At 52.1% G+C, this 16,556-nt stretch overlaps 1 protein-coding gene across 5 annotated transcripts in view; it reads right to left on the minus strand.

The window, feature by feature from the left end:
- Positions 1 to 16,556, minus strand: part of PTCH1 (patched 1) — a 71,003-nt gene that overhangs the window by 27,151 nt on the left and 27,296 nt on the right. For all 5 annotated transcript variants that reach the window (XM_079789907.1, XM_079789906.1, XM_079789908.1 and 2 more), the window contains 10 exons: positions 12,449 to 12,638; positions 9,545 to 9,614; positions 9,357 to 9,448; positions 7,783 to 7,981; positions 7,363 to 7,484; positions 6,446 to 6,593; positions 5,503 to 5,634; positions 4,967 to 5,122; positions 4,221 to 4,319; positions 3,596 to 3,721 (listed from right to left, as the gene is read on the minus strand). In XM_079789907.1, the coding sequence (XP_079646033.1) occupies positions 3,596 to 3,721; positions 4,221 to 4,319; positions 4,967 to 5,122; positions 5,503 to 5,634; positions 6,446 to 6,593; positions 7,363 to 7,484; positions 7,783 to 7,981; positions 9,357 to 9,448; positions 9,545 to 9,614; positions 12,449 to 12,638 (1,334 nt within the window). The remainder of the gene's footprint in view (positions 1 to 3,595; positions 3,722 to 4,220; positions 4,320 to 4,966; positions 5,123 to 5,502; positions 5,635 to 6,445; positions 6,594 to 7,362; positions 7,485 to 7,782; positions 7,982 to 9,356; positions 9,449 to 9,544; positions 9,615 to 12,448; positions 12,639 to 16,556) is intronic.

The raw sequence follows: 16,556 nt of genomic DNA on the forward strand, positions 1-16,556 counted from the left end.
GCGGAATCTGAGGGGGACATGCGGTGCGGCCATTCAGCATGGAGGTGAAGACTCTACTAGGGAAGAGGAGGAGAGAGCAGGACCGTGGGAGTCAGGTCGTTCCACGGGATTCCCGATCCCTGCAGCAGCCGGGGGCAGCCAGCAGCAGAGCTCCCACCCCCCCGTGAAGACTCGGGGATGCAGAGGAAGGTCACCTGCCGGAGGTTACGCAGCAAATCGGGTTCAAACGCAGGCGTGGCGCCTCCGCCTTCAGCCCAACTGAGACCTGGAGTTCTTATCCCATCTGGTCCCCTCCTGAGGGGAGGGAGGCGGGGTGGGGGGAACTCCGGCCCATCAGGGAAGAGGGATGTTGGGAAGAATGGGTCTGAGTCTCTAGGATTTCCTAGGAAACTCAATCGTGGGGGTGGAATTCTTTCAGCTTTTCTTTTGATGAGTTATTTTTAGAATTCAGGAGTACAACGTAGACAAGAAACTGGGTGACTCGGTTTGAACCAAAGTTCCTAAGGACCAGGGCCGAGACTGTGAAAGGATCAGCCACACAGGCACACACGTGGCCCAGGCGTGCCGCCAGAACGACACAGGTACTGGCCGCAGGGCCGGGGAATGTGTATGACTCCCACTTCGTCCAATGAAGAAACCTGACCAGCATCCTCCTGTCTCTTGGTGGAAATAGCTCAATGAGAGGAGAAACCCACATGGCTTATTACATACCCAGGGAGTGCATGGTCTGGTGAGAAACTAACAGAACATCCACATCCCCTCAAGGGCACCAGGACAGTGAAAGCAAACAGCAAGGACTCCTCATAAAGGAAAAGTGTCACTGCTGGAGCCACGGTGAGGTTAAGAAACGAAGTCATTCTGAAAAGCTGCGGGGGAGGACCGTGCACTGTAAACGTCCCTGCAAGGCACCCATGGCGGCCCCGCTGAGACCCCTGCAGAGCACAGAGACCAACAGGCTCGGCCTAGAGGGTCCCTCGTCTCCACCCTCGACCACTTGGAACAATAAGGCATTCTTTCCTGGCAGTTTCATGAGGAACAAACACCTTCCAGTTACCAAAGGCTTTCAGCGGGCGCCCTGCTGTCTGGTCTAGAGGTGGCATTTGGACAGATGGGTGGAGACTGGCCAGGAGGTGTGAGGCAGGTTCTTTGGGGGGAAAAAATCCCATATAGTCTGGTAAATTCCAGGGAAAATTCCCAGGTGACCATGGGTGCTTTATTGGATAGAACCTCTCTGGGTCTCTCCCTTTACATGCTTAGTCAGTAGCATCCTGAAAACATAAACACAAATGGATACCCAGAGTCACAGCGGCACACAGTTCACTGAGGGGACGAGAAGCACGCCGAATGATCAATTTAGAATGTCAATACATTTAAAAGGGAGCCAGTGTTAAAGTCTAAGTTTCTGACGATTACTGCAAAACTCATGGCGCAGTCTCTGTCTTTTCTCACATTTTCTTCTTGTTTGTTTTTTAAGTTTTGTTTGACAGAGAGTGAGCCAGTGTCCTGGGAAGCCACTCTCTAATAGAGGAGGACTCCTGGGCGCTGCAGATGCAGTTTTCTAAGGTGACATCCCAAGTGCCGGGGAACAGAAACGCAAAACCGACAGTATTCACTCCGCCTCAGGCAGGGGCTTACCTTGGAAGCACTTAGCGTGCCGGATTTTCTAAAAGACGTTAGGGAAACTCAGGTAGCGTTTCAGACCACACACCATAGGGTACCATTAAAGGAGAGTGTGCCTTGATGAATCACCCGTGTACTGAGAGAGGAGAAGAGAAAATGAGAGAGAGGACAAGGAGGCAAGAAGGAGCGTGAGGCAGAGCAGACAAAGAGCAGCGAGGGAAAGGGAGCAGGAAGGAGAGGTGGGAGAGAGGGTCCCGCTACTAGAAGACTCTAGAACACCTTCTCGGTTCTAGAATCTGCTGCACAGGAAGCCAGAGTGGCGGCAGAGGGAGCTGCGCGGGGGCAGGCCAGCGCAGGGGGCGGTCCGCGGCCCCGGCCCCGCGCCCAGCAGCAGCTCCTTCCCTCCATCACCGAGAGGCGTTTTCTTCTTCCTGAGCTTCCATCCCAGGCTCAGACTGAACTTCACCCACGGATTCGCTTACTGTTTCTCTACACGGCGATAACAAAGTAAACCTTTTTGTGTTGTTTTAAATCTTTCTGTTTTCGGGAGCTGGTGGTCAGAGTGATTGGCACAACATCTCTGTTCATGTTGTATCTAACACTAAATATCAAACAAGCCCAGGGTCCCAAACACGGGAGAGTCCTGAGCTGCTGTGTCAGTAATTAGTGAAATGAAATTCAAATATTAAGACTAAGAAAGAGCTAATCATGTTAATAAAAATGTAAACTGAAACCCATCCTTAGAACCTTTTGGTGACTAAAGACAGTAAAGCAGTATAAATGGGGGGGGGGGGGGGGGGGAGGTAATAAAAACAGTTTAAAAGTGACACCAGAAGCTGCTTCCTTTAAAAGCCGGGCCATCTCATGAATCACACATCCTACTGTAAAGGAAAAAGGAAAAAAAGAAACGAGGGGAAAGCCATCGCTCCTCCCGTCTGTTTTGGAAAAGAGTGAAGGCTTATAGAGGGGATAAATGGTGGTGGGGACAAAATGTCAATGTAGTTCCCCAAACTTGAAGAACATCCTTGAGCTATCCAACACTCAGCCACTTCGGGTTAGCCTCTCCCTCTGCCCCGGGAAACGGCAGGGTCCGGGAGTTTCCCACACTGCCTCGAGGCAGCGCTGTGCGGGGCGTGGAGTGACAAGCGGACCCCGCCCCGCCTGGAGACCTCTCCCCTCAGTTCACAGAAGCGGCTCTTGGTTTGGACAAGTTCCCGATGGCCTTCAGGGGCGAAAGGGCTGCTTTGGAAGGAGAGCGAAGCACGACGCGGCGGCCCAGCTGCTCCGCATGGAGGGAGAGGAATCTGAGTTTTCTCGGGCCGCCTAAGAGGGGACCCGGGGGCCAAGAGGAGAGAGAAAGGGGACAGGAGAGTCTGTGGGCGCTATCTAAGGAGAGGAGGTGGCAAGGGCCACCAACGGACCCTCCTGCAGGCAGAGAATGGCGACACATTCTCACACAGTGGCATCCACAATGTTCTGAATTATCACCTAGCTGGCTACCTGCCACCTCCTCTTCACTGCCGGTGAGGTCTGCTCCATCGGCGGCCCGGGGCTGGGCCGCGCCGCGGGAAGCAGGAGGGAAGGTGCATGCTTGGGAGGAAGCGTGGAAACCCAGAGGGCAGTTCCAGCCGGGAGGCCAGGGCGCAGCCGGACCAGGACGAACGCGGGGACTCTGCCTGTTTGCAGCAGGGGCTCATGGGCGTCCCACAGGGAGGGGCCCTGGTACCATGTCCGTTTAGCTACCAATGAAAAGGGTGACTCCTGAGGCACCCGGCCTTGAGGACGCCCAGGCTACAGGCCTCTGGGCTCTAGGGCTCCCAGAGACGGAAAGAAGGCCAGGGCTCTCCTTAGAGGAATGTCAGGGCTAAGCATCTGCCCAGAAGGAGAGTCCCAGGAGCTGACACGCTGCCTCCCTGCCTGGCAACGGGACCGCAGCCGCGTGGCGACGCTCACAGGCTCAGCCCTGGAAACTCACCTGCAGGGAGAAGGCCCGCAGGGCGGGGATGGGGATCAACGCAGCCATGAAGAAGGCCGTGACGTTGCTGATGGACGTGAGGGCCACGCTGGCTCCCGTGCGCTTGAGGCACTCCCCGGTCCTGTCCTGAGGACAAGAAAGCACCGTGCTGAGCGCTGCACAGAGCAGGGTTTCCTGAGAGCAGCGGTTGCACGAACAATTCAAATACAAAACCGGAGCCACGGTGATGGAGAATGCTGCCTCCGGCAGCCCCACAGGGAGACCCCGCCCTCCCCCAACACGGGCACCGGAGCATTTTCAGTACCGTCCACACACTCCTGTGCTGTCCCTGCTATTACCACCCAGAACACAAAGCTACAAGGCAATGACTTAATTCACAGTTATAAAGGTGGTGGGGACAACGCGACCGGCCTCCCCCAACAAACGCTCCGGGAAACAAATGCACACTTTGGAATACATTTCCCGAGGGGCTTCTAGCTGACCTTCCTTCCTTATGTGGAGCCAGAAACTCTCCCCTGACTCGGGACTACGTTCTTTAGCGGGGCGGACGGAGGAAAACCAAGGACAAGTCCTCGGGAAGAGGGGCTTGGCAGCCCCCGCAGCCCCATTGCTTTGTCTTTCTCACCTCAAAAGGGATTCTTTTGTTCTGTCCCGTCTCACTGAATGCGTGGGCCAGCAGGAACACATCATCCACACCGACGCCAAGAGCGAGAAATGGCAAGACCTGCGCGGGAACGAGGACAGTGCGTCAGGCAGCGCGTCAGGCGGGGAGGCGCGAGCCTGGCCGCCCCAAGGCTGTTTCACACACTGCCCCAGCGCCCCCAAGGGCTGCCAAAGGGCAGCGTCCGTTACTCTAGGGGAGACGTTCCGTTTCATCTGACAGTTACATCCCCAAAGTCTAGCCGTTTCAGCTCACAGATCTTACGTGTTTCTGATTCTAAGCGCCACGCACAATGGTTTTCTTTTTTAAAGTTAATAAATGAGAAGGACTGTAACTCATCTATAGCAGTGGTTCTCTGGATGTGATCCCTGTGCCAGCATCACTGGGAACTGGTTGGAATGCAGATTCTCCACCCCCATCCCAAACCACAGGCTTAGAGATGCGAGGGTGGACCCAGCCATCGAGTGTTCACGAGCCCACTGAAGTTTGAGAACCATTGCTCTATTAATGAACTGAATTCCACTGATGAGGGAAACATCTCTACTCATCACCAAGCCCTTCAGCTGTCCCGCCCACAGAGGCATGGGCATGCTCCCCCGAGAGACGTGGCATCCCAGCGGAAAAGACCCTCTAGGTGACAGGGACACACAGGAGGCCGGGGCCTGGGGAGGGGTGTTGGTCAACAAAGCGCTGAGTGGCTCCTTTAGTACCTGAGTTGTTGCAGCATTAAAGGAAATCCCGATCAATGAGCACAGGCCCAATCCTGCAGCCACTGACAGTGCAACCAACAGGACGCCAGCCAGCCCCACGGCACCCTGGGACTTGGAGCAGTCCCAGCGCAGCATGGTTAAACAGGCATAGGCAAGCTGCAAGCAGAACCGTGGAGGGGGAGGGTGGGGGAGGGGAGGGGGGAGGGCAGGTGGGGGAGACACAAAAGCCAAACATTAGAATGTGTAAGGATTCTAATGTTTTCCCCCACCCATCACCCCAAATCAAAAGGTAAAAAAACTTAATGAAATCCAACAACAACAAAAATTTACATTACAGACATCACATGAAATGGTACAAATCAAAGGTGGGCAAACTTCACACGACCACTCCTCAAACTGTTATGAAGCCCGAGCTCTCTCTTTCCGAGGTGCACACGTGTTAAGAGCAGTTAAAAAGCAGGAGCCGTCACAGGAAAGGTAAAAACCAAAAACCCAAAGAAACCCAAACACCCGGGGGGGACTGAACGGACTGTTACCATCAGCAAGTAGCCGCTGGCCACTCGGATGACACTGACGTCCGAGAAGGACTTGAGGATGTCGTCCAGGGTCGTCGTGGTAAAGGACAGCACCTTCTGAGAGGAGTTCTGGGCGACGCTTTGATGAACCACCTGCGGTCACAACAGAAGGGGACGTCCCCGATGAAACCATCGCTTCAAGGAGCTCCAAGGAGTAGCCCAGGGGCCAGGGGACGCGTCTCTGCGCCCTACCCCCCACTCGTCTTCTGCTGCCTTAGGAAGAGTTCTGCACAATTCAGGTTTGAACTTGGACCCGAGGACCCTGGACCTGGGACAGCAACGGTGGCCACGAATCAAGTGAGCGTGTGGGGCCGTGGTGAGGCGGTGTCATCCGAGTTCACGCCCAGAGCTTTCTGTGCTCTACGGAGGGGGGGGGGGGGGGGGGCTGCCACTCCCTCCCCGCCGTTCCCACTAATCCAAAGCAATTCGCTCTCAGGGGCACCCCTCCCCGTTCATCCTCGGGCCACCTTTCAGAGGTCGCACGCAGCTCAGGAGAGGTCACTGCTCGGGAAACAAAGGCCAGCTCCCGTCACGTGACCTAACCAAGGGAACGGCAGCTGTGACGGGGGCTGTGCCTTGCTAATGTTTTCCAGACACCTTTTCCTGCGCAGCAAGTGTTTCGTTCTGTTTTTTTAAACAGTGATGCCTGACTCCAGAGTTCACAACTGGTTACTCAAAACGTTTCAGGGCGCCCCAATGAGCACGTGCGTCGCACAGACATTAAGATTTCCAATATCAAGAAAAGGGAAAAATGTTTTCAACCCACAAGCTCCCAGGCTCGGTCTGTTTTGAAAATAAATCCTAATAAAAAAAAAGTTTTAAGACATCATTCAAATGAAGTATTTAGGAACTAAGGGGCTTGTACCCAGATTCAAAGGTGGGTGTCAGGACGCTGGCGGCTCACCTCCACGTAGGTCCTCTGCCACGCCTCCAGGATGGCCGCGGCCTTGTCCTCATTCCAGTTGATGTGTGAGACATACTCGTACCCCTTGAAGTGTTCGTACATCTGCTTGGGAGTCATTAACTGAAACATGGTCTGCAGGGCGTGGGCACTGGACGAGGGGGCGGTGGTGAGAAGGCATAGGTCAGCACCCCCGGAAGCAGCTCTCCGTGTGCCCCACTCCCCCGCAGCCATCCTATCCTTCTACATGAGCACAGGTTTCCATGACAACCGGACCTGGATGTTACTTTATTTAACAGATTGATGTACCATATTAAAGGTGTCACCTTACAAACCTTCTACAGATAGACCCCAAAATTAAATTAATAGGCAATTTCCTTTCTCAGTTTCTACTCAATGAAGCAGGGAGGGCAGAGGAGTAGATAGCTTGGCCAGATATGCTGGGCTCACCCCTGACCGCTCGCCTGTGCAGAAATCCCAGATGGCTTTCCCGAGGGAGCAGGCTCGGACGAATGCCTGTGGCTGATGGCAGGGAGTGCAGTGCCCACGGGACAATTCTTTGTTAGCCATCATCGGCCGGTCTTTCTCTTTAGCTTAACAGGTTACAAGGGCATTCAGCTCGTACGACTTAACTCCACATGCTGTGACCATGTCTGCTTTACACGTGCCCCAATTTTCTATACAACGGGGAGATCTAAAACCCTATATTCACTAACGACAGTCTCGATGAAAACGGCAAAAATGTTCTCGAAAAATGCCCCCCGTGGTGCCTTTTCGAGCTGGTCTGGTCTGCTGTTACACCAGCCAGCCAGCCAGGAGAGCAGTGAAGCATTAATACCAATGCACTTGCAGATGTTAGAGGGAAGGGGTTTCTCGGGACAGGGCGGAACGCGATGGTTGCATTTCCCTGTGTTGGTTACCTGACGAGCTTCCCAGTGCTGTTCTTGACCGTGCCACCCACAATCAGCTCCTCCTGCCAGTGCATGTACTTCCTGGATAACCCATGGCATCCGCCACTCAGAACAAGGGCCATATCAAGAGGCTAGAACAGAAAGACAGCCACATAATCGTGGGAATTAGCAGGCAGGTCACATGCCTTGTTAAAACCCAGTGCATTCAGGGCTCGGTTGTTTCAGCAAGAACATTAAAAACAAGGCTAATGAGAGGCGTATGGCGAATCTTACAGCAGAATTTCGCTCTATAAACAAACTCAGTGCCACAGACAAAAGAGGTCATTGAGAATGAAATCTTAAAAATGAAAAGAATAAAGCGAAGGATGGGGAAACCATCCCAGTGTTCTCCCTGCCTGTTCTGAGGAGAATCCCGGATGCACTACTCACTTTGGTGGCATTTTTGTTGGGGGCGGTGACGGGGCAGTCTGGATCCGCTGGGTTGAGGCAGGGCCGGTCCATGTAGCCATGGCCAACTTCCGCCTTGTTCAGCATCTCCTCCCAGCTGTCCACCTGGTAGTTTATTTTCTTTAACTCTTCTAGGAATTCCAAAGGGTCAAAGTTTGTCCACTGCAGAGGGGGCTTACCTCTGTGAGAGAAACGAGGAGGCAAGACAATGAAGGGGCTTCTGAACCCTCAGGAGAGTGACCAGGCCGCAGAGAGTGCAGCCTAGCTCCAATCACAGGAGGACTGGGTAACGCTGCCATCCTGGGGCCCCGGCATGGAAAAAACAAACTCCTTTCCCGGTCTACCCACGCAAACCTAAGTCAGGAAAGTAACTCGGACGGAGGCGGCAAGCAGAGGGCTGATGAATGAACGAAGGCTCTAAGAATCTGAACTTGCCCGCCTACTGTATTTTAATACCTAAAAACAAAATTAGCCAGTGGCACTTCTAAACAGAAGACTGAGATTAAAAAAAAAAAAGAAAGAAAAAAAAAAGAGGGAGTCACAATATCAAATTAGCACTTGCAAGCCTAATAACTACTTTGTCAATGTCATCCATCAAAATATTTGATCTCCATTACCTGTAATAATCCCATACTTATGAGCTCCCTCTGACAGCCTGGCCGTCAACCCCCGAAGCCCCCCGCCGCCTCCACCATCACCGCCATCAAGGCCACTTCCCCCCACACTCACTTTTGAATTTGTGCTGTTGACAGATCAGAAAGGCTTTTGGCTGCCTGTTATGTGGTTCAAACCACACTGTAGCTGCTTAACCAGGCTGAAGCCATTATTCAGAACCTCCCAACCAGAAAACACAAAACCCCTTATTTCCCATCTAAAACTGTACACGGAGGGTCAGGGGATGGCCACTGCAAATTGCTTCTGCAGAGACGTGCAAGCCAGGACAGAAACAATAGCCCAAGCACCAACTCTTGCATAATTAACTGAAAATGTCGACACTGATTAGCAATCATTCTTTAGATGACGAGGAGTATATAATATCCAACTGCTAAACTACCAAGCATCCACTTGCAGGGCCTTCAAAGATAGCAGATTTCCCCTTTAAATGTCATTAATGTGATCCCAAGAAAGGTTAACATTTTCCTCCTCAGGAAGATCTTGAACTTTCACTCAAAATATTTAGTTCTGACATGTGCCCACTAATAAATTCTCTCCTTAAAAGATAAGCTAAGCTTGAGTGCAGTCCGCAAAACTGCCATTTTAAAGAGTTAAAAATCACACATACTCCGAAACCATTTGCATTTTATTTGCATATAAATAGGTTGGTAAAAGTGAATGAAATTTAATGATGCCTACAGAACTGTGTTTTTTTTTAAAGAGGAAAAATATTCTGCTGCAGACCTCTCTCCCCCCAAACTATTCTCTCAAGAAATGCACGTGGAATTTCAATGTTTTTGTTTCTTGTTCAAAACTGAAACAGAATAAACAATGATAAAGTCATATCAAAAACATTCTAGAACTTAGAAATCAGACGCCAGAAAACAAGACTACACACTTACAGTAGGTAGGCTGTCCCAGACTGCAGCTTGGCCCCTTCCCAGAAGCAGTCCAACGGCGTGATAATTAAACAAGGGTAAAGATATTCTATTATCTGTCAGAGTTAAACAGAAGAGGCCGAGCGTTAGGCTGATGCACACGGCTGGGGTGGTTTTGAGAATGTTCTTTGTAAACAAAAAGGAAAACATACCTGATCCATGTAACCTGTTTCTGTGATAAGTTCTCCGGATTTGTAACACAAATGTTCCAATTTCCACTGCCTAGTAAAGAGCAGAGACAAAAATTCCTCGTTGCAATAAAGTAAGGAACTCAGTGCAAAACCGGAACTATAGACTATATAGAACGAATCGAGATTTTGATCACTTTAAGCATCTGTCAAAACGAGCAGAGCTTTTGCCAAGTAGAGACCCAACAAGCTTGCTTTAATGAATAGTTAATACTCAATTGTAATTAACGTGTGGGTGTTTATGTAAATGAACACTACCAAAGTACTTGAGAAGTCTTGTTTCCTTAAGTGTTCTCCCAATAATCTTGTTTACACCATTAATCTGCTTTCCACATACATTAAACAACTTCAGGGCAAATAATTCAGATTGAGTTATCATAAATTCAAGATAACTGGAGACTAAATCGATAAGGCTTATAATGTATTAATATATTCAGATGGGAAAATATTACTGCCTTTTTTTTTTTACTAGCAGAGAATGTCCTTATTAATAGACAGTTGTTCACAATGAACTTTCCTACTCTTAACCATGAATGAATGCTGCAAACAATGCCAGGTGCATCCATTTCCCACTTTATAGTCTTCTCTTCTTGTCCTGTAGACCTGGTATTAAGTATACTGACCTGCACTTTCGGTTCATCTAGCACCCACATATTACCATAGAGTACTGTTATCCCTAAAAGTGCTATAGAAGCTCATGCCTTTAGGATTAATAAGTCTAACTCAAAAAAAAAAAAAAGGAAATTTGGATAAAGTAGGGGAGAGAAATCCAAGAGAAGAAAAAATAGATACAAAAAGCTCCCTCCACGCTGCTCTAAGGTGCTGATCACCCAAAGGAGAGTTCTGGACTTTGCCTTCTTCCCTGTGGCACCTGCCCATACACCCCTCGGCGACCCACTGAAAGGCTGCCTCCTGCGAAGCGTTTTGACCCTGTTCTCCTGAGCACTGGCTGGTCAGACCTCCTGCGTGACACCAGGAGCACCTGCAGCGGAGACTGCCCGCGTTGGCTTTGTACCCGCTCATCTATATTGAAATCTTTCTTCTCCCTAACTAGACTCTCCGCTCCTTCCGCAGGACCCAAGTTATCAACCCATTCATCCATCTGCCCACCCACCCACCATGTAAATGTTCACATTCTAACTCCATCTAGCATCAACACAGACTACCCAGCATGAGCAGGTTCTCACTTCACATCACTCGATCAATTAACTCATTTGAACTTGCTTGAGAAGGGCATGGCTGTGGTGAGAAACACCACTAGGCTTGGAGCCATAAGAAAGGTATGAAACCCGGCTGTGTACTATTTACTAACTGTATGAACTTGGACAGATGCTCTAATCGATCTAATTTCCAATTTTCTCACCTAAAAAAAATGAGATGGGTTGAACTAGGTGTTCTTTCAAGTTCATGCATAAGAGTCCTCCGGTTCCATCTCAGTGACAGTGCTACGTCATTGTGCGGATGCTTTCACTGTCTCCTAGGTAAGGGACGAGCCCCTCAAGGTAAGCTCGTCACGTAAGAACGCGTCCGGCAAGCTCACAGTGGCCCTGGAACACCCCTTTCCACGTGCACGTTTTACCAAGTTGCACCAGGTAGGTGTTTCCCCCACAAAGCTCCTGACAGACTGGAGGCTGTGCTGGTGAGAGCTGGGATGCGCTCTCCACCCAAGTGTGCCTGACCGAGGCGCTAAGACACATCCCCTTACATTTTCTAAGACCCTTTCACATACACGTGTGCCTGATCTTGTTCTGGGACCCTCCTGAGGATAACAGAGCAAACACTCCCTAACTTAGTTTACAGATGAGGAAACCAGAGTGTGCTAACTAGGTGACTTGTCCCAAGGTCATGTTGAGCCCCCCAGAGGCTGCCTCCAGCTGGATGGGTCTTCCATTATAGCCACTCCAGCGAAGTGCATGCAGAGTGGAGGTTACAGCAGAGACAAGGACAGACTTTCATTTTATTCTCCCTCATTTTCCCCGGCCACTGAATATGTCTACATTGCCGCTCCCTCACGGCGTTGAAAGCCTATGGGGGCAGGACGGAGTTATATAAATGCCGACTCAGTGGTCCCCTGGAAATGGGGTTTAGGGATAGTCATCTCAACCGCTCAGGGAGAAGACCCAATTAAATTAATCAATTCAGGCAGTCAGTCAGTCAACAAACCCCAAGTGCCTGCCCTGACCTAAGTGCTGTACAAGAACGGACAAGATGTGAAATCCCTACCCTGATATCTCCCAGCTTAGATAGGTAAGAAGTGCCAGAACCCCCCCTCTACTTTTACTGTCCCCACAGCACGGTTAAATTAGCTACGAGATGAAAGGGTAATATTCTGTGAAGCTGTGCATAGGTCTATCCTACGCTGCCCACCTATCAGCAGAAATTTGCCATTGTGGCTCCACCCTCTATTAGTTTTGTGACACAAACCAACAACTGTCAATATCTACAGTGAATACAAAGTAATGAGCAGTAACTTCTTTGTTTTTCTTTTCTATTCCATTTTTTCCTTATTCCTTGCAAGCTGACCAAAGGCAATTCAAAATCTGACTGCTCTAGAAACAGCTCAAGTTAATAAAACATCTTCAGAATAGGTGTACTGTATCGCATCCCAGAGGCTGCTTGAAGGATCATACACATTTGGGGATAGTGACAAAATACTTACTGAAAATACATTATAAAGTCATGTCTTTGACTGGTTACCAAACTCTGGAAATGGATCAAGATTTTAAAAAAATAGTAATAATTGCATTTAAAAAATCATTTCATTAAAAAACTGTTTGAATTAACACCCCACTTGTATTTGTAGGGCAACCTTATTTTCTAAAATAAAGGGGCCTCAGCAAGCAGCCCCTTCCCACCGCCTCACCTCACCTGTTGTACATGTACACGTGGACCCGGCTGGCCTGGAGTGCGGAGTCCAGGTGCTGGCGGAGCGCTTCTGTGGTCAGGACGTTAGCACCTTCTTCTTTCGGGGTCTGGATCATGAGTTGAGGATTAAACATAGCCTCTTCTCCAATCTTCTGGCGAGTATAATTTAATTCACGACTTACTCGTCCACCAACTGATAAACATGTATGGGTTTCAATTAGAACAGCAAAATCCCCACCTTTTCACGTTCTATGTGCTACCTCTTTGAGAAGCAGAGGATACATGATAAACAAACTCTGGTTATGAAAGTGTGGGGCTGATGTTTGAGGAGTAACAGTCACATGGCTGTTATCAGGAATGTCTAACTTACCCATCTATATATATAAAAGCCTAAGTGACTGTTCAACCGGTAGCTATGACACGCACTGACCACCAGGGGGCAGACGCCCAACGCACAGGCATGGAAACGTGGAACAGACCGATGAATCTCAGAGGGAAGGGTGGAGGGGAGAGGTCAGGAAGAGATTAACCGAAGATCTTATTTGCATACTAGAGGCCTGGTGCATGGATTCGTGCACTAGTGGGGTCCCTCAGCCTGGCCTGCGGGGATCAGGCTGAAACCAGCAGTCCAACATCCCCTGAGGGGTCCCAGATTGCAAGAGGGCGCAGGCCAGGCTGAGGGACCCCACCAGTGCACGAATCTGTGCACCGGGCCTCTAATAAACATAAAAAATATTCGCTAAACCCATGAAGGACTGTCCTATCACATGCACGAACCGAATGCACAGGTGCTTTGTGCACCTTCTAACTACTGCACTGTTGTGCAAAGGGGGGAGGGGCCGGAAAACTCAGACACCTTTTCCTTGCAGACCAGACCAGATACCGCTGTTACAATTTCTTTCACTTGTATAAACAAGGTGCCCCCACAGCACATTTCAAGATAAATGGCTTTAATTTACACTCTTCTCCTAAATAATCTGGCAAAGGTAACAAGGCAATGTTTCTCCTTGTGGAAAAGGAAACAAAGAAAGGTGACAAACTGTAATCAGCATGAAACTTGCCAGGAGAAGATGAATAATGGGATTCACGTCAGATGCACAAGGGAAACCCCACTGGAGAGGAACCAAATGTGTCAGCCGGAGCTGTCAGGGGCAGGCCCTGGAACCCGGCTCCCTCAGACTCACCTGGTCAGCATCCAGAAAACACAGGTGCCAGGTTGAGCCGCCTCGGGCGGGCAGCCTGTGTTCTGGGAGCTCCCAGGTAATTCTGAACGTGCCGAGGAAGCCAGAACCCCGGCCCCAGCACCAAGCCTGCACTCCAGCAGCCCAGCCGAAGCTGGGCATGCGAGACGCCAGCGCAGCTGGGCTCAAGTGGTGCTGTTGCCGCAAACTCCTTTGTCTCTTCCTCAGGCCCCACGTTGTGGTTTTAGAACAAGCCAAGCTGAGAATGCTGCACCTGGCCGGGCGGTATGGCGGGAGGGAGGGCTGAGGTGAAGCTCTGGAGGGAGCTGTGAGCCCGTGCAGTCAAGGGGAAGGGGCTGGGAGCAGCAAACAGAATCCTAGAGCCCCCTGACCCCACACACTCCAGGCCCACAGTGAGCCTGCAAGCTCCTGAAGGCACCGGTGAGCGCTCGCCCAGGGGCAGGCCTGCGGCTACTCTGGTGCAGGAGCCTCGGCCATCACTGCAGCTTTCCCACGAGGAGGAATCCTTTCTCTTGAAGTTTAGTATTCAAGGACATAAACATTTGGTTGGGGCAAGTAAATAAGTACTGGGAACTGCGGGTTGTTTCATTCTCTTGGCATATTTTATAAACAAGGGGGCAGGCTAAAAAGCAAATAATGCCCTCATTAGGAAAACTAGTCCAGATCCACAGACTGGGGGGGCTCGTGCATATGGCCCAGGCCACCTTGGAACGTGTGAGGTGAGGCTGGACAGGAACAGACTGTGTATCAGAGAGGAAGAGGGGAAGGGGAGAGAAGGGGGGGAAAGACAGAGGGAAATGATCAATTGGCTACAAAAAGAGTTAAGACTCCTCAGGCAGAACTTTGACAAATGCCCTGGGGAATTAGGGAGCTTGCAATCAATTTGACGTTCCAGAAAGACCACAGGAAAACAGGAAACAGCATGCAATGCAGGATAAAGGTACAGAACGCCACCGGCCCTTTCCAGGAGGCACGGGAAAGCTGCCCGCGGCCAGGGTGAGGGCTGCCCGCGGCCATGGTGAGGGCTGCCCTCGGTCAAGGTGAGAGCTGCCCGCGGCCATGGTGAGGTCTGCCCGCGGCCAGGGTGAGGGCTGCCCTCGGCCATGGTGAGGTCTGCCCTCGGCCATGGTGAGGGCTGCCCGCGGCCATGGTGAGGTCTGCCCTCGGCCATGGTGAAGGCTGCCCGCGGCCATGGTGAGGTCTGCCCTCGGCCATGGTGAGGGCTGCCCGCGGCCATGGTGAGGTCTGCCCTCGGCCATGGTGAGGGCTGCCCGCGGCCATGGTGAGGTCTGCCCGCGGTCATGGTGAGGGCTGCCCGCGGCCAGGGTGAGGGCTGCCCGCGGTCATAGTGAGGGCTGCCCGCGGCCAGGGTGAGGGCTGCCCGCGGCCAGGGTGAGGGCTGCCCGCGGTCATGGTGAGGGCTGCCCGCGGCCAGGGTGAGGGCTGCCCGCGGCCATGGTGAGGGCTGCCCTCGGTCATGGTGAGGGCTGCCCGCGGCCAGGGTGAGGGCTGCCCGCGGCCATGGTGAGGGCTGCCCGCGGTCATGGTGAGGGCTGCCCGCGGCCAGGGTGAGGGCTGCCCGCGGCCAGGGTGAGGGCTGCCCGCGGTCATGGTGAGGGCTGCCCGCGGCCAGGGTGAGGGCTGCCCGCGGCCATGGTGAGGGCTGCCCTCGGTCATGGTGAGGGCTGCCCGCGGCCAGGGTGAGGGCTGCCCGCGGCCAGGGTGAGGGCTGCCCGCGGCCATGGTGAGGGCTGCCCGCGGCCATGGTGAGGGCTGCCCGCGGCCATGGTGAGGGCTGCCCACGGTCATGGTGAGGGCTGCCCGCGGCCATGGTGAGGGCTGCCCACGGTCATGGTGAGGGCTGCCCGCGGCCAGGGTGAGGGCTGCCCGCGGCCATGGTGAGGGCTGCCCGCGGCCATGGTGAGGGCTGCCCGCGGTCATGGTGAGGGCTGCCCGCGGCCAGGGTGAGGGCTGCCCGCGGCCAGGGTGAGGGCTGCCCGCGGCCATGGTGAGGGCTGCCCTCGGTCATGGTGAGGGCTGCCCTCGGTCAAGGTGAGGGCTGCCTGCGGCCAGACTCTGATTGGCTCCTCGGGCAGAGATTGCAATGCTTGTCTTTAACCAATTAGCTAGAGGGCTGAATTACACTCCATCCCACCTTCCATAGAGACAGAAAAGTAGTTTGAGGCTAAAAAGTCAATTATTAGCCCAGAGGTCCCCTCTGAAAGGCGACAGCACACCCAGGAGCTCCAGGCAGCCTTTTAGAAGGAGCTCAGCCGCTTCCCTCGCCTGGCTCTGACCCCAGGGCCCCGCACCCTGCACCAGGGAGGCCTCCTCCTGCCTCCTCGGGCACCGCCTCGCACACCATTTCTAGGTCGCACTCCCTTTACCTTTAGTGAAGCTTAAAACGTCAGGTGAATGAAGACAGTGAGGTAACAACAACCAACACCAGAGCAGGAGCCCAGGCCTGTGCCCCCTTAGCAGAGCAGCGGCCTGGGGTCACAGTCAGTAAGGTAGGGACCCGAGGGAGGGGCGCCCACGAGGATGACGGGATGCAAAGTCCCAGCCGCTGGGGACTCCGACTACACTCTTCCAGGCTAGGCTCAGACTAGAGCAATTACTTCATCGCAGGGGTCTTCAGAAATGATGCTATTTCCTACCAGGGGCTCCATAACGTCACCTTTTTTAGATGTTTTAAGATAGATGTGTTAATAAAGGTGTATATTTTCAGGTGCCTGGGATTGAAAACCTTTTTGCTCTTCCATCTCGATGCTCAAGTGACAAATACGAATATTTGGGTAACGTGACAACCAGTTTCAACCAAGATAAGACTATCATCACGGGTGGAATGAGCAACTAGAGCTGAAAGACCGTGAATTCTAAAGTTTCCTCAACCACCTATGCCGTTTCCT

Source organism: Cnephaeus nilssonii, assembly GCF_951640355.1.
Source record: "Cnephaeus nilssonii genome assembly, chromosome: 14".
In the NCBI taxonomy this organism is placed as follows: Eukaryota; Metazoa; Chordata; class Mammalia; order Chiroptera; family Vespertilionidae; genus Cnephaeus; species Cnephaeus nilssonii.